This window comes from Thamnophis elegans, chromosome 1 (genome assembly GCF_009769535.1).
Source record: "Thamnophis elegans isolate rThaEle1 chromosome 1, rThaEle1.pri, whole genome shotgun sequence".
Classification (NCBI taxonomy): Eukaryota; Metazoa; Chordata; class Lepidosauria; order Squamata; family Colubridae; genus Thamnophis; species Thamnophis elegans.
In genome coordinates, this window is record NC_045541.1 from 54,730,172 (window position 1) to 54,752,605 (window position 22,434).

Sequence of the window (22,434 nt, forward strand, 5' to 3'; positions counted from 1 at the left end):
CAAAACTAATTATAGCATAATTGTACATTCCTATTGCACATTTCTACATCGAGTAGATAATGAATGTATTTCAGCAAGTGAACAAACAGTTGGGGAGAGCGACAGATTAAGCAACTTCGGGTTGTCAGTTAGGCATCACCTTATTAAAAGAGATTTTTCTTTTAATAAGGATAGTATTAGGATTCTCTTTGCAGTATTTGTTAATTTCAAAATAGCTTTCATTATGATCCTCAGATTTTGGAAGAAACTTGAATTAGTTTCCATTGACCTGTCCCATATTATTGGTGATTCATTGGTTCCATGAAACCATTACTTAAGAGTCACTCCCATTGACAGGACTTCTTTCAGATTCACCCCATATAGAAATGGGTAATGAAGGAGCATCTGCCACAAAGAAGAGGGAGTCAACTTATTCTCCAAAGCACTTGAAGGCAGGACAAAAAGCAATTCATGGAAACTAATCAAGGAGAGAAGCAACGTAGAATTAAGGAGAAATCTCCAGACAGTCAGAACAATTAATCAGTGAAACGACTTGCTTCCAGAAGTTGTGGATGCTCCAACACTGGAGGTTTTTAGAAAGAGATTGGACAATCATTTGTCTGAAATGATGTAGACTTCCTACTTGAGCAGAGGGTTACACTAGAAGACCTCCAATGTCCTCCCAACTCTGTTTTTCGGTTACTCTGTAGTAATTTTATTTTTCATTTATAACTTCAATTTTTAAAGAAATGGCTTATTGATCCAGATCACTATTTGCTTTGTGCTAGTCAGCAGACCCAGGTTCGTGTTTTACTGGACTCATGATGGTAGCTATCTTCTTCATAGCATCAATGAATACAAAAGATCACAGCAAAAGCTAAGTATCTATTGAGAAGTTGAACATCTAAGTGCAAACTACTTTTTTAAAAAAATAAGGTTTTGGTGGGGAGTGGGAAATCAAAAAATATAAAGGAGATCCCTATAAATGTGAATCCAATTGAATAACTAAAGTTCTTAGAATGTTTGGTAATCTTCCAAACATTGATTGGAAAAGGAGCATTGAATAGCCCTTGTGTTATTGTGTCTAGAAAATACAATAACAGTTTCCACAGTAGAGGGAATACTATGTCTTTGCCATATTTAAGATTTATAAGGCAAAAGTGCTGGTGGAGTCCAAATATGCTCCTATAGAATATGGAGGTGACGTATTCCAAATTCTGCATTTTATTCTTATTGATGCCATGAATATGCTGAATGTGGTATTGCCAGGACCGTTTTCAGTAGAAACATGTGTTGAGTCCCTTTTCTTCAGCCTTGCTAAAATTATATTTTTTCCAACCACTTTAATTGTAGAAGACAAATTCAATCTACATGGAAGATAGTCCTAGAGGGGGAAAAAATATCCCTTCAGGTCAATGACTTCTGTCGGGATTTTTTACCATGTTGAGTTTTGAAAAAAGTCAAAAGAACAATCGTGCATCATGTTAGGACTCATACTTGCAACTCGAATAGGAGTTTAATTTCTAGTCTCTTGAATTCTGGTAATAATTCTGTGCTATTTATTTACAAAAGTCCTTGACTTACAACCTTTTGTTCAGTGTTCAAAGTTACAACGGCACTGAAAAAAGTGACTTTATAACATTTTTCACACTTACGACCATTGCAGCATTCCCAGGGTCACATGAACAAAATTCAGATGCTTGAAAACTGGTTCATATTTATGGCAGTAGCAGTGTCCTGCGGTAATATGATCCTTTTTTGCAATCCTTCTGACCAGAAAATCAATGGGGAAGCCAGAGACAACATGTTACTGTCTCAACAATTACAGTGATTCATTTAACAACTGTGGCAAGACGAGTGGTAAAATCGGGGAAAACTCATTTAACAACTGTCACATTTAGCAACAGAAATTTGGCTCAATTGTGATCGTAAGTTAAAAAAACCTTAGGGGGGGGGCTTGATTAAATTTTTGATTTTTTGTCAAAAGGTCACCCCAGGACACTGAAACCAGCATAATACGAATCTGTTGCCAAACAAAATTTTGATCACGTGACCATGAGGATGCCTGCAAACGATCACTAAGTGTGAAAAATGGTCGCAACGGTCGCTAAGTGTGAAAAATGGTCATCAGTCACATTTTTTCAATACCATTGTAACTTTGGTCACTAATGTTTTCCCCCCTCCTCAAGACACCTCACTTCTTCCTTTTCATTCCTCTTGCTTATCTACCTCACCTTATCCGTCTTCCTGCTCTTTCCCCTCTCTTCTTCCTTCTCCTTCCATCCTCTCTTCTTTCCTCACACACTCCTCCTTCCTCCTTTTCTCTTCCTCCTTCCATTCTTTCAGCTTCATTTCTTTTGCCTATCTACCTTCTCTGTCTTTCTGCTCTTTCCATTTCTCTCTCCTTTTCGCTTCTGTTCCTTCCTCCTTTCCTTCCTTTCCTATTTCTTCCTTCTTCCTTCCTTCTGCCTATCTACCTTCACCTTCTCTGTCTTTCTGCTCTTTCCCTGTCTTCCCCTTTCCTCCCTCCCTCCCTTCTTTCCTTTCTAGTTCCATCTTTTCTTCTTTCCCACTCTCCCTCTTTTCCTTTTTCCTTCCTTCCTCTTCCTCTTGCCTATCAACTTCATCCTCTTTGTCTTTCTGCTCTTTCCCTCCCTTCTTCTTTGTCTTCCTATCTATCCTTCCCTCTTTTCTCTCCCTCCCTTCTTCTTTTTCTTCCTTTCTTCTTCCATCTTCCTCCTTCTCCTTCCAGTCTTTCTCCTTCCATCCTCTTTCTCCTTCCATCTTCTCTCCCCCCCTCCCTTCTTCTTTCCTTCCCCCCTCCCTCCTTCCTTCCTCTCCTTCCCTTTCTCGCACACAGGAAGGGGAGGGGGCTTTCTAGTCGCTTTTCACAGCATAATTTCTTTATCTAACTTTTAAAAAACAGTGTGCAAATCAAACGAGATTTTTGTAACCTGCGAAGCACAAGTTATTATCTTCTGTTGTTGTTACAAATTCGCAGCTACTCAATTCTTTCTGATAGGAAACTGCATTTCCCAAGATGCCTCAGTCCCTCAGAGCGCTGAACGCGTTTTGCAATTGACTCCAGCGAGGCCCGGTAGCCACCGGCTGGGGTGGCTGTCAGGGCCTGATGGCGGAGCGACGCACCCATTTGTTACTCTGCTTCCAGCAATCGAGCCGGACGAGGGAAGCGAGCTGAAACGGACGCTGCGGCAGGAGAGCAGGCGGCGGCGTGCCGTTTCACTTCGTGCAGAGAACTTCCACTTGGTTCGGGCTTCTGCCGGGCTGCGGCAGCCCCGGAACGGAGTGGAATTTCTCTGCACGACTGAAACGGGCGCCGCGGCAGGAGATCGAGGCGGGAGGGCGCCCTTTCACCTCGCGCAGAAAACTTCCACTCGGGTCCGGGGCTTCTGCTGGGCGGAGTGGAAGTTCTCTGCGTGACTGAAATGGATGCCGCGGCGGGCGCCCGTTTCACACTCGCGCAGAGAAACTTCCACTCTGTTCCAGGCGGCAGAAGCCCCGGACCGAGTGAAGATCTCTGCACGACTGAAACAGCCGCTGCCGCAGGAGACCGCAGGGGAGGGTGGCGGGACACGACCACGCCTCGCGGACTCGCAGCGTGGTTGCTGGGAACCGTGCAGCACAGGCGCCACCACGCCGGCAGAAGCTCCGTGAGTTCTGTGACCGAGTGGAAGTTCTATGCGCGAGTGGCGCAGCTGTTTCACTCGTGCAGAGAACTTCCACTCGGTTCCAGAGCTTCTGCCGCCCGTGGCAGCGCAGCACAGGGGCTGGCTGTGACGCGAGGTAGGTGAAATGAACTCCGCAAAGGGGGAGAAGGAGGAGAGGAGGGCTGTCTCCCCCCCCAGCGCCTCCCGATTCCCACCGGTACCAATCTATAACATGATTACTCACCAGTGAGTAAGCACAGCTGCAACCCCCCAAAGATGAAATGAAAATGGAGACTCGCGCAGGCGTGCTCAGCTAAGCGGAGTCCAGCCAATCAGTGAGCTGGTTGGGATGGAAAATTTTCAGCATGCAGCGTGTTGAAAATTTTCCATCCCAGCCATCTCACTGATTGGCTGCAGTCCAGGCCAATCCAATCAGTGAGCGGCAGGCTGGGCTGGCTAAATTTGTAGGATATAACGGAATGATGAGCCAGCCCAGCGAGCTAGCAGCTGATAGGCGGGGGAGCGAGGGAGCTGCGAGCGCCAAAAAAGCGTGTTTTTTTTAAGAACGGCGTGGGACGCGGGAAAATTTATGAAAAGGCGTGCCTGTCCCACCAAACGCGGGACGTCTGGTCACCCTACTCCAGGGGAAGGATACTGCAAAATCTTCATTCCCACCTCACTCTGGTACCAGCCAGAGGTGGCATTTGCCAGTTCTCTGAACTACTCAAAATTTCCACTACCGGTTCTCCGAACTACTCAAAATTTCTGTTACCTGTGCTCCAGAAACCTGTCAGAACCTGCTCAATTTCACCCATGCTTCTAAGGAATTTTAGGCCCAGAATTTGAATTCTATATTTCATATCTCCTATTAGATTAAAAATTCGGCATTTCCAGCAGCGGCATAGATTTGTGCCATTGCTTGATTTATACATTGTCTATTGTTTAGCACAATTAAGGCACTCAATCTTGGTAGAAATTTATGCCCCATTTGGGATTTCATAATAGACAGGTAGTATTATATGTTGTTTTCAGATTTATAGTATTTGTATGCTGATCTTTTTAATGTGAGCAATGAACATTCCACCTATCTAGAATTATCTTAGTATGCTTTATTAATATTATATGTCATAGTGTGGCACATTATGTTTTTGTTTTAAAAATGTGAGGTCAGTTTCTATGCTTTATATTTAATCTACTATAACTGACTGCAGTAATGTGTGCAATGGTAAATTAGATTGCACAAAGGAAGGCACGATTTTATAAATGAACTTGCACATTGTTTCCAAGTAGTAGATTATTAGCATATATTAGACTTCAGTACAGAAACTAGAACATTTTTGGGTTATTGAAAGGTTGAAAAGGGCAATTATACTGGTTTTAAATTTGAAAAGTTTCAGTGAAATCTGGTGTCTAGAATTACACTTATGCAGATGTTGTGTTGACATTAGAAGATAAAACTAAACTGGACTCCTGTACTTTTAATAAATAGTGTGGAAGAGGTGATTTTAGTAGTTATAGTTGCTGGCAAGTTACATTTCTTGTACATATATATTGGATGCAGATCTGTGGCAAATGTATATTTCATCCTATCTGCTATTATATACCTGACTTTCCTCCACTCCCCTGCCACCCAAAAACCAGCTTTCGGCCATTTTTTCCCCCATCTCTTAACATTTCCCAATAATTATATCTATCAATAAGAATGATGTTACTTTCCTAGAAGTTTCTGGAAAGGTATCAACCAGAAGAAAGATAATGTCTGGGCTTCTCCCCCTTGCTATTGTTAGCTGCAGGGGTGGGTTCCGGCAGTCACTACTGCTGGTTTGCTTGTGGCCATGCCGTGCCACGGCGCACACATGTGCAGTGCAATAAAAATTGTTCTGCGCATGTGCAAAGCAAAAAACAAGATGGTGCACCATAGCACTGGAGAACCAGTTCAGGGCATGGCAGGTCTGGTCGCTGCCAGTTCCAGCAACCCAGGCCACTAACCTCTACCGGTTCAGACTTGTTCGAACCCACCACTGGTTAGCTGCAACTTTAAAATTCTTTTTATAGTTATTGTATTGTATTGTATTCAAATTGTATTGAACAATTTGCAAGTTCCTTTATTGTGTTTGGTTTGCACTGTAAAGTAAGGGTGACTTTGGTTTTTGTGGCTGCTCCATCCCCGAGGGGGTGCAGATTGGGAGGTGGGTTGAGTGCTCTTGGCCCTGATGCGATGCCCCTCCCAGCTCGGGCCCCACACTTTGCACGTACGCACCTGGAGCAGAGGTCCCTGCACAAGGTAGGGCATTGCAGCCCGCCACGGCAATTGCAACAAGCCCGCTGGCTTCCCCCGTCCTGCTCCCCCTGCCCTGCTTGAAACGGCTTTGATCAGGGCAGCTCTGCCTCATCTTCCGACAAAGAGGCAGCCGACGCCTGGGAGCTTTGCTTCGGAAGGAAGCGGGGCTGTCAGAGCAGGTGGGCCATGGCTGGGGAAGGAGCCGAGCCCGGGGTCGCAGCCTGCAGGGCTTTTACAAGATGAGGACAATAAAAGGTGCCCTTCTCTTCCCTTCCTCCCTTTCCCCTTCCTCCCTTTCACCTCCCTCCTCTCTTTCCTTCCCTCCCATCTTTCCTTCCTTTCTTCCTTCCTTTTCTCCCTCTCTTCCTCCTTCCACCTTCTCTCCTTCCTTCCTTCCTTCTCCTCCCCTCCCTCCAGCTCAGAGGAGAAGCAGCTACTTCTGGAATTTCTTGAGAAGTTTTCCTTGCCTGCTTTTCTCCTTCTCAAAACGCCTTCTGATGACTGGCCAAGCTCTCTTATTCTGCCTGGGAATGGAATGGGAGGGGGGTGTTAGTGATTAAAATTTTTGCCACCTGGTGCTGCGGCTGAGGTGAAGGCGCCAAGCTCCCGCTGGCACCCCCGCCCGTGACAGCGGCGCCTCCCCCTCCACTCGGAGTACCTGAGCTGGGCACCGCATTACCCCTGCTTCCTCCTCCTCCTCCACCGTGCTTTTGAGGAGCCATGAGGCCGCGGGAGCCAGTAGGAAGGTTGCGGAGGTGGCGTGAGCAGAAAAAAAAAGGCCCCATGGCTTCTCAAAAGCACGGCAGAGGAGGAGGAGGCTGCGGCAGGGGTAACGCGGTGCTCAGCTCAGGTGTCTGAGTGGAGGGGGAGGGAGGCGGCATTGCCGCTGCCATGGGCGGGGGTGCCAGCGGGAGTTTTGGCAGCTTCACCTCAGCCACAGCACCGGGCAGCAAAATTTTTAATCAAGAATTCACCGCCTCCCCCCGGTCAATGGTGTCCCACTTAACCAATTTTAAAATCTGGTCACTTTACTGTAAATACATTTTGATTGATGAATTAGATTACTTGATGACATTATTGGGTTAGTTTTTTTCTCCCCATGAATAGCAAGGAAGGCTCTAAAAATTTAGACAAAGAATGTTACACGGTTTCTTTAAATTTTGTATTGTACCATTATGGATGATTTCCTGTATTACTGCAACAAATGTGTACCTTTTGTTAAAATAGTCACATTGGTTTTGCAAAATTTAAAGCTGACATATTTCTTCTGTTTATGCAGTGGCAATTATTAATGGCTGAATAGCAGAGGGTGACCCAATTAGACATCATCTATTCCTGGAAAATCCAAATGCCTATGTTTGAAGAGTAATTTAGAATTATGCAGACAAACAGGGAAGGAGCTTACTGGAAGGCCCTTGTTTCAAATAGAACAGGGGCATCAAACTTGCGTCGTCACGGCAAAGTCACGTGACGTTTCATGACTTTTTCCCCTTCGCTAAACCAGGCATGGGTGTGGCCTGCTCGTGATGCATCCGGCCCGCAGGCCACAAGTTTGACACCCCTGCAGTAGAAGGTCTGATACAGAGCAAAGTGCTTAATGCACACTTTGTATTTACATTTGCACATTATGGAGTGTTAATAAACCACCAGTTATCGCATTCCAAAGGAAATGAAACCTGGCTAAATAATGTATATTTAAAATGGCCCAGCAGCAGAAGAATTGAACAGAACTTTTTTATTTTTCTTTAAAAAAAAAAACACAAATATGTCATCATTTGTCAATCATTAAAACATTGAAGTACAATTTTTTTTGTTGTGTGTACCCCTCCCTCCCTCCACCCCCCACCCCCCCTCCTCCTTTCCCCCCCCCCGACTTCCCAGAACCCGTACACGGTATGGATTTTTAACTAACACAGTCTAAAATCTATTGAGAAAAAAGAAATAAAGAATTAATGACATTCTAGATTGACCTTAGCTTCTTCTTACTGACTGACTTTTAACAGTTTAAATCATTTCTGATCTTAAGCATAGGCTAACTGGAATTTCTTAGTCCCGTATTTATTTTGTATATAGTCAATCCATTTTTTCCAGTCTCGTTTATATATCTCATTTGAATGATCTTGAGATATGCCGATATTTTAGCCATTTCAGCTAAGTTTGTTACTTTCAATGTCCATTCTTGGATTGTAGGCAAGTCTTCCTTCTTCCAATATTGCGCCACCAACAGTCTTGCTGCAGTTATCAGGTGCAGAATCAAATTGGTCTCTACCACTGTAAAGTCAGTACATATACCTAGTAAAATAACTGAGGACTAAACTTTATCCTTCTTTTAAAAACATTTTGCATGACCACCATATTTTTATCCAAAATGCCTTAACCTTTTGGCAGGTCCACCATATATGATAATATGTAGCATCGAGAGTGTTGTGTATTGAAGAAAGTCCTCGCTGTTACGAATGACAGCTCGGAAGCAGCCAGGCGCGTCTTAGCCAATCAGACGCGCCTCCAACCCCATCCCGTTCTTTCCAACTGGGGGATCTAGTTTGGGCTAGAAATTATGGAGGGGACTTGAGATGGGTTCCAGCAGTTATATCACAAATACAGGACCCGTTTCCTATAGGTTGACTTATCCGATGGATCCTCATGGCGAAGACACCTGGATCAATTGAGGAAACGGAAGACAGCAGCCGTAGCTTCTCAAGCGGATGTTCAAGGGTTTCAACTGCAAGTTCAACAAAATCTAGCCGGTGTAAATGCTCCTCCCATTCCAAGGGTTCCAGATCCTTATATACATAGCCCAAACCCCTCAGAGGCAGACTACCAGCCTCATGCCCCTCCAGCATCATCTGCCACCATGTCTCATCCACACACTTCACCTTTTAGTTATGCAATTCCTCCACAATTACCACAAGGACATCGTTGCCAGGATCCGCCTGCAATAGAATTAAGGCAGTCTGAGCGAATCCGTCGTTCCCCTGCTTATTTAAAGACTACGCGTGCTTGCGCACAGCTGGGGGGGAAGAAGTGTTGTGTATTGAAGAAAGTCCTCGCTGTTACGAATGACCGCTCGGAAGCAGCCAGGCACGTCTTAGCCAATCAGACGCGCCTGTCAGTTGCCGAGCTGTCTCTCAGTTGTTTAGAGTTCTCCTCACCGTCATGGCTGGTATGCCTACTTTTGCACCTTTTGGAGTCGGAGGTGAGACTTGGGAAGCATTCCTGGAAAGGTTTGAGTGCTTTCTGATCGCAAATAACCGCCAGGGTTATTCTCAAGCGCGAAAGTGCGGATTTTTTCTTACAGCTTGCGGTCCGGAAATGTTTGCCACCGCAAGGTCTTTTGCCGCCCCAAGAGCGGTTTATGACCTCTCCTGGCAAGAGCTCACAGATGGGCTTCAGGCTTACTATGCCCCTACCCCCTCCCAAATAGCAAGACGTTTTGCTTACCGCAGGCGCGTCCAAAAGCCTGCAGAGAATGTCAACCAGTTTTTGCAAGCTTTAAGAGTTGCTGCAGCACAGTGCGATTTTCCTGACTTAGAGGCTAATCTTGCAGAACAATTTGTCTGTGGATTAAAAGACATTTTCCTCAGACGCCGGCTTTTGGGCAAGCCTAAAGTCACGTTAGTTTATGCCATAGATGAGGCTCGCGCTGCGGAGTTGGCAGATTCGTCATCCAGCGAGATAGAACGTTACCTCGCGCAGATGACAGTTGCTGGCAGTTTACCAACGGGTCAAGCCTCACTGCCTTGGTTCCTCCTCCACTACAACAGCCAACGTACATCACCATTTAATTGATGAGCTTGCCCCTCTTCCAGACTATTTACTTAATTTACAGGTGGACAGGATTGGGGCACAGCCCCGCAGACAGCAACCGCGTCAGCAGCAGTCTATCAGCCGTCCACTTTCTAATTCAAATGCCTGTTTTAGCTGCGGTGGTCCGCATGCCAGGGCTGCCTGCCCCTTTAAGGCTGCAGAGTGCCGCCGTTGCGGAAAAAAAGGACATTTGGCCAAAGTTTGTAGAGCTGCTCAGCCTGCTACAGCTGCATCGTCTGCTCCTCCACCTCCTTATGGGACAGCTGCTTCAAACAGAAGTCCTCAGCCCCGCGCGTCTGCTCAGCGACAGGATAATTGCTTCAACGTCAAGCAAGCTGGCCTGCTGCTTCCTGATGTCTCCATCAATTCTTCCTCAGAGGGTACGAACAAGATAATTGTCACTCCATTGATCGAAGGTCAACCTTGCAACATGGAAGTAGACTCTGGAGCTTCCAAATCCTTGTTATCTTGGGACAAATTTTCTCTTTTGTGCCCCCATGTTAAACGCTGTCACCTTTCTCCTCCTGACTCTATCTTAAAGGACTATCAGGGGTCTAGCATTTCTATTGTTGGTTCCTATAATGTCAGAGTTTCTTATGGGCAGCATTGTACAACTTTGCCTGTTTTAATTGTGCTTAAGCCCTTGCCATCCATTCTAGGTTTGGATTGGTTCAGCCCACTGGGTCTCTCAATACATGGAATTCATTCCATGACAAACACTTCTGCTGATGTGGCATTAGTTTTGTCAGATTACGCTGACATTTTTGATGGCCAACTGGGCCGGTACAAGGGTAACCCTATCTCTCTCAACTTGGATCCCCAGGTTGCTCCCATCAGACTGAAGGCCCGCAGGGTGCCTTTTGCTTTAAGGCCCAAGGTTGAAGCCGAGCTCGACAAGCTCGTGGCACAAGGCATACTGGAGCCAGTCGACCATTCACCGTGGGAGACCCCAATTGTCATTCCAGTGAAGCCCGACAGCTCCATTAGGGTCTGTGCCGACTACAAATCCACCATCAACCTCGCCTTGCAAGCAAACCCATATCCAGTCCCTGTTGTACAACATCTGCTCCATTCCCTGGGGCAGGGTTGTATTTTTGCCAAACTGGATATGGCGCAAGCCTACCAGCAGCTTCCTGTGGATGATGATGCGGCGGCTGCCCAAACCATCGTCACCCACCGGGGGGCTTTCCGTTGTCGCCACCTACAATTTGGCGTATCCGTTGCCCCGGGGATTTTCCAGAGTCTCATGGAGCGGTTGCTCCATGGGCTTCCAGGAGTGGTACCATATTTTGATGACGTCCTGATCGCTGCAAACAGCCGATCAGACCTCATCAAAGTTCTAAGGAAAGTCCTCGACCGTTTCAGGGGCGCGGGACTTAAATTGAAACGCAGCAAGTGTTTCTTTGCTGTTCCCCAAGTGGAATTTCTGGGCTTCACAATTGACGCCCAGGGAATTCACCCTACCCCTTCAAAATTGGCAGCTATCAGGGACGCACCTGCTCCAACTTCCAAGGCGCAGCTACAATCGTTCCTGGGGCTTTTAAATTTTTATGCACCTTTCATTCCACACAAGGCATCACTGGCCGAGCCCCTGCATCGGTTGCTGGACCGATCAGCGCCTTGGCAATGGGGCAGCCGCGAAGCACAAGCGTTCGCAGCTGTCAAATCCCTGCTGACGTCAGATGCAGTCTTAGTCCAATACAGTGACAAGATGCCTCTGACTCTAGCATGTGATGCCTCGCCCGTGGGTTTGGGAGCCGTTCTGAGCCATGTCCTGCCCAATGGTTCAGAAGCTCCCATAGCTTTTTACTCCCGGACACTGTCATCAGCAGAAAGGAATTACAGCCAACTTGACAAGGAGGCTCTAGCTGCAGTGTCAGGAATTAAAAAATTCCACGATTACTTATACGGGCGGCATTTCACCTTGTTTACAGACCATAAGCCACTCCTTGGGCTTTTGGCAGGTGATAAGCTGACCCCTCCTATTCTATCCCCAAGAATGACACGATGGACGGAATTCTTAGCGGCGTACTCCTACGCCTTACGATACCGTCCGGGCAAGCAGATAGGGCATGCAGATGCCCTGAGTCGCTGCCCACTTCCATTGAAGGAAGTTAAACCAGTTCCTTGCCTTTCAGTTTTGGCAATTGCAGAGCTAGAATTGCCTTTGTCTGCTACAGACATAGCAGCCCACTCTCGGTCTGACCCTACTTTGGCAAAACTTCTTAATTGGGTCCTGAGAGGTTGGCCTTCTGGTACATTACCACCTCAATTCAAACATTTTAAAAACAGACAAGCAGAGCTTTCAATTCATTCCGGCTGCCTGTTGTGGGGCGACCGTGTGGTCATCCCAACGGTCCTGCAACAACAGATTTTGCAACGCCTTCATGAAAGTCATCCTGGGGTCAGTAGAATGAAAGCTCTTGCTCGCAGTTTTGTTTGGTGGCCAGGGTTAGATGCCGACATTGAAGCCTGGGTTGCCAAATGTGAGACATGCCAACAGTCCCGGCCTTCTCCTCCTTCCTCTCCCTCCCGGGAATGGGAGATGCCTCGAGGGCTTTGGTCTAGGTTACATATTGATTTCGCTGGTCCATTCCATGGGCAGGTTTTCCTTATAGTTGTGGATGCGTACTCTCGATGGGTGGAAGTATTGCTAATGCACTCCACCACATCTGACAGCACGGTGCGAGCTTTGCGACGGTTGTTCGCAACCCATGGGTTGCCAGACACAGTGGTGTCTGACAACGGCCCGCAATTTACAGCCACAACTTTTCAAACTTTCCTGGCCGAACTAGGGGTACGACATGCGCTGGTTGCCCCTTACCACCCGGCAAGCAATGGCCGAGCGGAAAGGGCGGTTAGATCGGCCAAGGAGGCTTTGGGCCGGCTAAACCGTGGTGACTGGCAGGCTAGGGTGGATGCTTACTTATTGGCACAGCATTCCACACCTTGCCCTCTGACACAGAAGAGCCCCGCGGAGATGTTGATGGCAGGCGCCTGCGGACCACCCTGGATAGATTGCATCCCGTCTATTCAGGAATTCAGTCTGGCAACCTGGGGCCTCCAACCCCATCCCGTTCTTTCCAACTGGGGGATCTAGTTTGGGCTAGAAATTATGGAGGGGACTTGAGATGGGTTCCAGCAGTTATATCACAAATAACAGGACCCGTTTCCTATAGGGTTGACTTATCCGATGGATCCTCATGGCGAAGACACCTGGATCAATTGAGGAAACGGAAGACAGCAGCCGTAGCTTCTCAAGCGGATGTTCAAGGGTTTCAACTGCAAGTTCAACAAAATCTAGCCGGTGTAAATGCTCCTCCCATTCCAAGGGTTCCAGATCCTTATATACATAGCCCAAACCCCTCAGAGGCAGACTACCAGCCTCATGCCCCTCCAGCATCATCTGCCACCATGTCTCATCCACACACTTCACCTTTTAGTTATGCAATTCCTCCACAATTACCACAAGGACATCGTTGCCAGGATCCGCCTGCAATAGAATTAAGGCAGTCTGAGCGAATCCGTCGTTCCCCTGCTTATTTAAAAGACTACGCGTGCTTGCGCACAGCTGGGGGGGAAGAAGTGTTGTGTATTGAAGAAAGTCCTCGCTGTTACGAATGACAGCTCGGAAGCAGCCAGGCGCGTCTTAGCCAATCAGACGCGCCTGTCAGTTGCCGAGCTGTCATCCGCGCGAGCTGTAACACGAGCCAGGTGCTTGCAGTATAAAAGGCAAGCCGTTTAAACAGTTAACTGTCTTGTTAGAGCAACAACCTTGCTGATTGCTATATTGTTTCAGCTGTTCCTGCAGCCGCCTAGCCGGCTTTCATTTAATACATTGTTGCGAGTTTTGTTACACTCCTTCAGCTACTGAATAAAGGTTACAGTGTTTTAAAGGACCTGCTTGGTTTTTTTCAGTTATAATAGAGAGAACCACACCTCCAACATTTAGGCTGTACATTCGGATACATAGAAGCCAGCTTTTTAGGATCTAAATGCCATCTATAGAACATCTTGTAAAAATTTTCTCTCAGATTTTGAGCTTGTGTAAATTTCACATTTCTTACCCAGATTCTTTCCCATGTATCCAACATTATTGGTTCCTCAATATTTTGAGCCCATTTTATCATACAATCTTTAACTAATTCTGTTTCCGAATCCATCTGTATTAATACATTATATATCCTCTTTATATGCATTAAGCTTTGATCTCTTATTTGTTTAAACAGATTATCCTCAACTTGAATAAAACCAATTTTTTGATCTATTTTCCACCTAGCCTGTAATTGCCCATACTGGAACCATGTTTGAACTACCTTCTCCTCTTTTAATACCTCTAAAGATTTTAATTGTAATACCCCCCTTTCCGAGGTAAGAAGCTGTCTGTAAGTAATTCTGTCCTGTTTTTGTGCTGTATTCATATTTTCAATTGCGTGTCTAGGAATTGCCCACATGGGTATCTTGTCATTTAATTTATATTGGTATTTCTTCCAAACCCGCAATAAAGCATTTCTTAAAATATGACTTTTAAAATTCTTATCCAATTTTTTGTTGAATAACAGGTAAGCATGCCAACCAAATACCAGATCGTGTCCCTCAATATTCAATATTCTATCATTGGTTTAAATGAATCCAATCACTAATTACAGATAATGCCACTGCATCATAATATAGTTTTAAATTAGGTAGTTTCAATCCTCCTCTCTCACGTACATCTTGCATTATTTTCATCTTTACCCTCGGCTTCTTTCCTGCCCACACAAATTTGTTGATACCCTTCTGCCATTCTAAAAGGTTCGCATCTTTTTTAAGTATAGGTAACATTTGGAAAAGAAATAAAAATTTTGGTAAAATGTTCATTTTCACTGCCGCTATCCTACCCAGCAAAGATAAGTGCAATTTCTCCCATTTTTTCATCTCTGTCTGTATGCTATGCCAAAGTGGTTCATAATTATGCTTATATAATTTCCCATTTGAAGTTAAAATGTTAACTCCAAGATATTTGACTTTTTTAACTACCTCACATCCTAGCATCACTCCTAATTCTTCCTTTTGTTTAATATTCATATTTATAGCTAATATTTTGGTTTTTCCTAAGTTTATTTTAAAGCCCGACACTTGACCATATTGATTAATCGTATTCATTAAAACCATACTGGATTCCTGCGGTTGTTCCAATATTATGACCAAATCATCCGCAAAAGCGCGGACTCTATATTCTTGCTGCCTAATCTTGATCCCTTTTAAACCATCCAAGCCCCGTATTTTATTCAACAATACTTCCAAAGTTATAATAAACAATAATGGGGACAAAGGACAGCCCTGTCTTGTACCTTTTCCAATTTGAAAAGAGTCTGTTAAACTTCCATTGACTATGATTTGTGCTGTTTGCTGTTGGTATATTGCTTTAATTGACTGTAAAAAATTATCTCCTATCTGCATTTTTTGCAGTATCTTCAACAGAAATTGCCAGTTAACTCGATCAAAGGCCTTCTCAGCATCCAAAATATAAACGCAGCAGGGATCTGGTTGTTCTTTCCCAAATATTCTAATGCATTAATAATTAATCTAACATTACTTTTCATCTGTCTCCCTTGTATAAAACCTGTTTGGTCCGTATGTATCAATTGTTGAGTGACCAACATTAACCTATTTGCTAATATTTTAGTAAAAATTTATAATCTACATTCAGTAATGAAATAGGTCTATAATTTTTGGGTTGAGTAGTATCTTGATCTTCTTTGGGTATCAAAGATATAAACGCTGTCTTCCAAGATGGAGGGACTTTACCTTCCGTTTGAATCATATTAAATAATTCTCTAAGAGGTTCTACCATTTCTAACTGTAAGTTTTTATAGTAAACCGCTGTCAAGCCATCTGTACCTGGTGCTTTCCCTGACTTTAATTGCTTAATTACCTGCAGGATTTCCCCCGAGGTTATTGGTTGATTCAATTTTTGCCTGTGTTCTTCTCTAACTGAAGGTATTTTCTCTTTGTCTAAATATTTATCTATGTCTAAACCATTAATTTTATCCCCTTTATACAGTTCTGTAAAAAATTCCCAGAAAGCCTTTTGAATCTCTTCCTGTTGAAACACCTCCTTCCCTCTGTAAATCAGTTTAGATATATTTCGAGTTTTCCTTTTTTTCCTAATCTGATAAGCTAACCATCTGCCAGGTTTGTTTGCATTACAAAAAGTATTGTGTTTTGCATATAATAAATTAGTAGCTACCTGGTCAGAGATCAACATGTCAAATTGAGATTTTAATATGTTAATAGCTTCCTTAACCTTTGTATCGTCTGGGTTCATTGTTAACTCCAGCTCTTTTCTCTTAATTTCCTCTTCCAGTTCTGTTCGTTTAACCCTTGCTTATTTCTATGTGTTTTATTTATATTCATCAAAACTCCTCTCATATACGCTTTGCTTGCGTCCCATACAAATTCCATAGATGTACCCTTATTCATATTCAAAACAAAATATTCAGATAGTAATTTTTTACAATCATTAATATACTTTTCATATCTAAATAAGTTTTCATTCAATCTCCAAGACCTTCTTGCCTGCACTACCCTTCCCAACTCCATCCAAACTGGGTTATGGTCCGAAAGGACCCTAGCTGCAATCTTTGTTTTCTTGACCCTAGAAAGCAATCATTAGTGGTTAGAATAAAATCAATCCTTGAGAGGGATTGATGCCTGTCCGAGAAGAAAGTGAAGTCATATTCCTCTGCATTTCTTTCTCGCCAAATATCTCTCAATTCAAAATCATCCATAATGTCAAAGAAAGATTTGGGTAACTTTGCTCGCATCTTGGTATTTAGGCGGGAAATCTTCTTATCTCTCTTAGTGTCTATCACTCCATTCCAGTCACCCAATAGTATACAGGAACTATAGTCCCACTGTACTAATTTAGCATGAAGATTTCTATAGAATCTATCTTGCTGTTGATTGGGAGCATAAATTCCCAAAAGTAATGTCTTTTTCCCTTCTAAGATTAAGTCTAAAGCAATATATCTTCCGAAGGGATCTGCTTCTATTAATTCAGCTTTCATATCTTTTCTTAAGTATACAACTATACCATTCTTCTTTTCCATAGCAGAAGCTGCAAAATGTTGACCAAGTTTTGAGTTGATCAAATATTTTTGATCAGTTGACTTGATATGAGTTTCTTGCAAACAAATTACATCGTTCTTAAACTGTTTGAGATAATGAAATATTTTCTTCCTCTTCTGTGGAGAGTTCAGTCCGTTGACATTCCATGTTAAAATCTTAGTTGTCATCTTTGGTTGGTTGAAGCATTTTTAGAGCTTCCTGCACGGCCTGTTTAACCTTAGGTCTAGCTCCTCCCACTGCTTCCAGATTTGTTATTGTAGTTCCTTGATCGATAGCCGATGATTGTTGATGCTGTTGCTTTTTAGCTTGTTTCTCCATACGTCTAGTAGTCATGCGGCTAGGTCTTGGTTCCATAGCACCGTGCACTTCTAGAGAAGAGAGATGCTCCATCTTGTCTGGTGGTTGTGTAGTTTGCTGTCTATCCTGTCCTTCTTGTGGTCTTTCTCTAGGTCCAGATGGTGCAGGGTGTCCGGCCTTCAATATATTATAATAAAAATCTCGGGCTTTCCATACAGAGTTGAGGCGGTACCTTTGCTTGTCAAATGTAAATATGATGCCGAATGGTGCATCCCATCTATACTGTATCTGACGATTTCTGAGTTCTTCGACCAAAAAAGCGTAGTCTCTCCTGGCTCTTAACATTTGAGGTGGTATCTCTTTCAAAACAGCCAGGTCTTGACCGCCAATTTGAAGCTTAGTGTTATAAGACGCTTGCAGTACCATATTTCTAAGCTCTCTTGTAGTAAAATATATAACGATGTCTCGAGGAAGCTGCTTCTGCTTTGCCAGCCAGGAGTTAACGCGGTAAGCTTTGTCAATTTGCCAGTCTTGGTTGGTCCCTGGTCTTCCCATCAGGCGGTCAAAAGCTTCCGATAGGATCTGTTTCAGGTTCTCCTGTTTCTCCTCACGCAGCCCCCTTACTCTTAATGCGAACTCCATTTGTCGGTACTGTATCATAATAATTTCTTTTTCAGCATTTTCCACTTTTTGTTCCACCACCTCTGTTTTCAATGTCAAGTTAGCATTGGCATCATTAAGAACCTCTAGAGTATCTTCCACTCCAGAAATATGTTCTGTTAATACAGTTACAAGACTCAGCATATCGTCTCTAATTTTATCAACCTTAGCCTCAATTTCTCATACAGCTCCTGTTTAAGTCCTTTATTTCACTTTTAATTTCTTCTTTCATTTCTTTTATTTCCTCTTTTCTCTCCTCTCTATTATCTCTAAATTTATCTTCCATTTTAATTGTCTGTGCATTAAGAGCCTCGCTTAGATTACTCAGGAAAAATTCTTTCGTTAACACATCCCCAGCAGGGGGCGTAGGAAGCGGAGGCTGCAGCTTTGTGCCAGGCACTGAGAATGTGCCCCTGGAAGTAGAGGGTGACGACTTCAAGTTAATATTTGGTTTTGAGGCCATTTCAAAATTTATCTGCCTGCAGTTAATAAAACTCTATTGCCTGAATATACAGCTTTAAGTAAAGAGGCTTTTATTTGAAGTTTAAGGCTTGGCAAAACTTTCAGTGAGTAAACATTGTAACAAGACCGTTCAGCAGATTCATCACCATTTAACTTCCAGATAAGCAAGGTTAATGAAGGAGTAAAATTCTTCTATTGTGAAACCAAAACATATGATAAGCAATCTCTTTTGTTTTGAATTCTTGTGAGGATTAGCAAAAAGTGTTCGTTATTACTGGAGAAACCAGCCTGCTCGGCGCCATTTTAAAAGCCTCTGAGTAAATAATTTTTCGGAGGAGAAAAAGAAAAGAAGCTAAAATGTTGATAAACAATTATTGTCCACGCAGTAAACGGATTCAGCTCGTGATAAGGTTAAATCAAACAAAACTTTGAGCAGAGTGGGGGAGACCTACTTTGTCCTGCACAAGGCAGTTTGAAGTTCCCAGCACGGACAGCCGTTCTGCCTTGGGCTAGCCCCCCTTTCCTTGCAAGCACAAAAGCTGCAAAAATCGAAGAGCATTTGCCAGCAAAACAGTTTCTTCTTTCCTTCTTGCCTGAAGGATAAGAAAACCTGATAAGACGTCAGATGGAAGATCCTCTAAACAGGTACGTAGCCAGGAATTCGGAGGCAGCTGATTTTTTGCTGCCACCACCAGTAGGCTCCTCCCAGGAAGTCCCAGCAGCAGAAGAATTGAACAATATTGAACTAACTTTTCCCTTTTTAATTCCCCTTTTTTAAAAAAACAAACAGTATTGTTAGCATTTTTATGTGGAAACATTACTGAACAGCAACTCATTTTGAAAGGATAGAAACAAATTTCATAATTAGCTCCTATATGGGAGTAAGCCCATTAATGGGACTAAAAATATTTAATTGGAGTATAAAATTAAATAGAATCTTAAAATAACCTCAGGAATACAGAACTCAGCTAAAATGTCACATCTAGCCAACAGGTTGCATCAAAAATCACTATGACATTTAAAATCGAAATGAGATGACTGACTCAAAGTTCTTTTTTTTCCTGTTGATCCAAAGCAATGTGTTTTATATTTCCATTGTATCCACGTATAACATAATCCAATACTTCATGGTGGATATAAGAGTTTGACCATAATCATATGCAAACTTTAATTTTCAGTGGTAAAAGTCACTTACATAGATGAAGAATGTGTGTTACATTCAGCCCTTTTACTGTATAGGAAATGAGCAATCTTATTTGATAAAATTATAGGCACTGAAAGGTTAGCATAGACTTTGTAGATATTAATTTATACCACAGAAGTAAAAATAAGAAATATTTATGTAACTCTTCCTGCCAGCTACCTGTTGCAATTTCACAATAATAGGAAGGGACTTTTGTGCCCAAAATAACACACATTGCTCCAGCTCCTTTAAAAACTGATGAGAGAAAGCACGCAAGACAATATGAAGTACAAACATTAGGATTTATTTAACAAGCAAAGAGATGAGGAATTATAGTAATAATAATAAGGAACTAAGGGAAAAGGAAATAATTTAAATACTAAAATCTAGCTGGGCATTGGATGGCTGTGAGGCAGAGATAGACAGCCAACACCCACCCACCCCCAGACATTAGATGCAGTCCTCAAAGACTTTCAAATTTAGATTACCATGCTCTCATGTTTAATGGGATAAGGAGGAGCATATTATTCAATGTTACAAGAGAATAATTGTATGTTAATTTTATTTAAGGTCAATTAGGCATAAGGTATAAATAAAATGAAATCAAGTTTACTTTTAGTCCTAGACTCACTAACTAATTTTGGAGGTCTGGCTGTCAGAGTAGAATCCAAAGCCAATGTGACTCTCAACACAGAAAAAGTTATGCAGTCAAATGTACAATGCTCAATGTGCCCTCAATTAGTGCCACAAAATTATCAGATGGTGGAAAGAAAATCTCAGTGGCTGTTGCCAATATCCTTTCCTTCTTTACTCAAGTTGTGGGTCTGCCCAGAAACATTTTATCTGTTTCTCTACCTCCTTTAAAGTCCTTTTCTGTCTCCTGAAAAATTCATCTCAGCCATTTTCTCACCCGTACAAACACTTAACATGCACAAATGAGGCTTGGAAGACCGCAGTGGTCTGGAGACCTGTGTGCTTTTATTTATTTTTCTAAGGAGTCCATGATTGGATCACATGCCAGGAAAGGATTCAGTGTTCCTCAAATACAGTCCTTTGTTTAAAAAAAAGACACACATCAGATTATAGATAGAACAGACAGTGGTGAGGATAATGGATCCAAATTACTGGTACTCACCTCTTTCTTCTGCTTTCCTTTCTTTGCTCTGCTTTCCTTCTCGGACATTTCTATAATTTCCTTTGCACCTTGCAAATCCAGCTGTGGGGGCTTCCAAAATAAGATTTTTCTCTTAGACATCCTGACTGTCTCTGTTCCAAGACTTGTTAATATTTTACTTCTAGTGACCTAAAAAAAACCCACATGCAACCTCTGGATGCGTGTGTGCTCATTCCATTCAACTGTCCTTTCCTCAGCTAGAGTATTTAACCATACGATTAACTGAAGTTATTTATTCTTAGCTTCTCTAGCAATTTCTGAAAAAGCCTAGAGAGTTACCATTTAGATTTAAGAGTAGTCTATTGATCAAAGCTTTTTTAAATGCTGTTTCTAAGAAAGGCACTTTAAAAATGCATTAGTTACAGTGGTTGTAGTGTTTAAATAGGGATGGGTTTACATCTGGGTAGCTTAATTAGGCCTAGCTCACTACTTGGTTTAAATTGTCCAAATTGCTTCAGCTTGAATGAATGAATCACTGCATCACTCCAAGAATCACCTGCTGGGAAGCAGACATTTAGTAAGTCCACGTGACAGAAAAAGAAACTTCTTTCTGTCCAAATGTACTATCTCCTATTCCTGTTTCTAAATAAGACACTATCTACTGTTATTTGCAAACATTATCACCTATTCACATTTGAGAAATCTTGTCCAGATCAAGAGACAAGCAGAAACAAGGGACAAATATAAGATAGGGTGACCAGACATCCCGCATTTGGCGGGACAGGCACGCCTTCTCTAGGGTGACCAGACGTCCCACATTTGGCGGGACAGGCATGCCTTCTCATAATTTTTCCCGCGTCCTGGGCCATTCCCAAAAGATCCTGCTTAATTTTGGCGCCTTCTTCGACTCGCTCCCCCGTCCATCTGCTGCTGCTCGCATAGGCGGTGTAGCGTAGCGAGTGAGTGGGTGGATGGGCGGGGGAGCAAGCTCGCCTTTCCAGCCCCACTTCCGGACAAGCCGTGGAAAAGCCTCCATGAAAAGAGCCACCTGGGGCCGCCGCTTCTTCTCCAAACTCAGAGTAAGGGACGGGCAGGGCAAGTGAGCGGGCGGATGGTGGTGGGATCGCCGCCCACTGCACTGCAGCTGACTCGCCCCGGGCCGGGCAGGCTAGGAGGCTTTGGGCGTCCGGGCGGGAAGAGCGCAGAGGAAGGCAGAGCAGCGCTCGATGCGACTCTGCTACTTCTGCTGGAGGAGCCCCTAGATAGGGAAGGCGGGTGGCGGGGCAGAGCAAGGGAGCGCAAGCGGCGGATCTTGAGCTCATATGAAGACGGAGCTCTCCAGACACAGGAGCGCTGGAAAAGTGCTCCACTCATGCACCCACCGGGACGGAGCACGCTCACTCGCTCGCTCCAGCCCTGCCTGCCGGCATGCTAAAGTGCCAGCATAACTTTGAAGGGCTGGCTTGCCTTCACGTCGGCCCGCGCAGAAGGCAAGCCAGCCCTTCAAAGTCATGCCAGCAGTTTAGAAGTCGGCCGCCATTCAGCGAAACATGTTTCACTGAATGGCGGCTGAGGGGCATGCTAAAGTGCCGGCATGACTTTGAAGGCCTGGCTTGCCTTCCATGTCGGCCCACGCGGAAGGCAAGCCAGCCCTTCAAAGTCATGCCGGCAGTTTAGCGTGCCCCTCGGCCGCCATTCAGCGAAACATGTGTCGCTGAATGGCGGCCGAGCCCTGCCAGCAGCCTTCCAGGCCTGCCGGCCATTCAGAGTTTGCACCCAGCACTCGCACACCCACAGGATGGTGCCGAGGAGGAGAGGAACTGCGTGGGTCCCGCCGCTCATGGTATGGGCGAGGGTTGGCCGGCTGGGA

The 22,434-nt window shown here is 44.0% G+C and overlaps 1 protein-coding gene across 1 annotated transcript in view; it reads right to left on the reverse strand.

Annotated features, from left to right (window-relative positions):
- Positions 1-20,729, reverse strand: part of SLC15A2 (solute carrier family 15 member 2) — a 124,299-nt gene extending 103,570 nt beyond the window's left edge. The window contains 1 exon segment of the mRNA XM_032216114.1: positions 20,586-20,729. Within this exon segment, the coding sequence (XP_032072005.1) occupies positions 20,586-20,705 (120 nt within the window). The 5' untranslated portion in view covers positions 20,706-20,729.
- Positions 20,730-22,434: the final 1,705 nt, after the last annotated feature.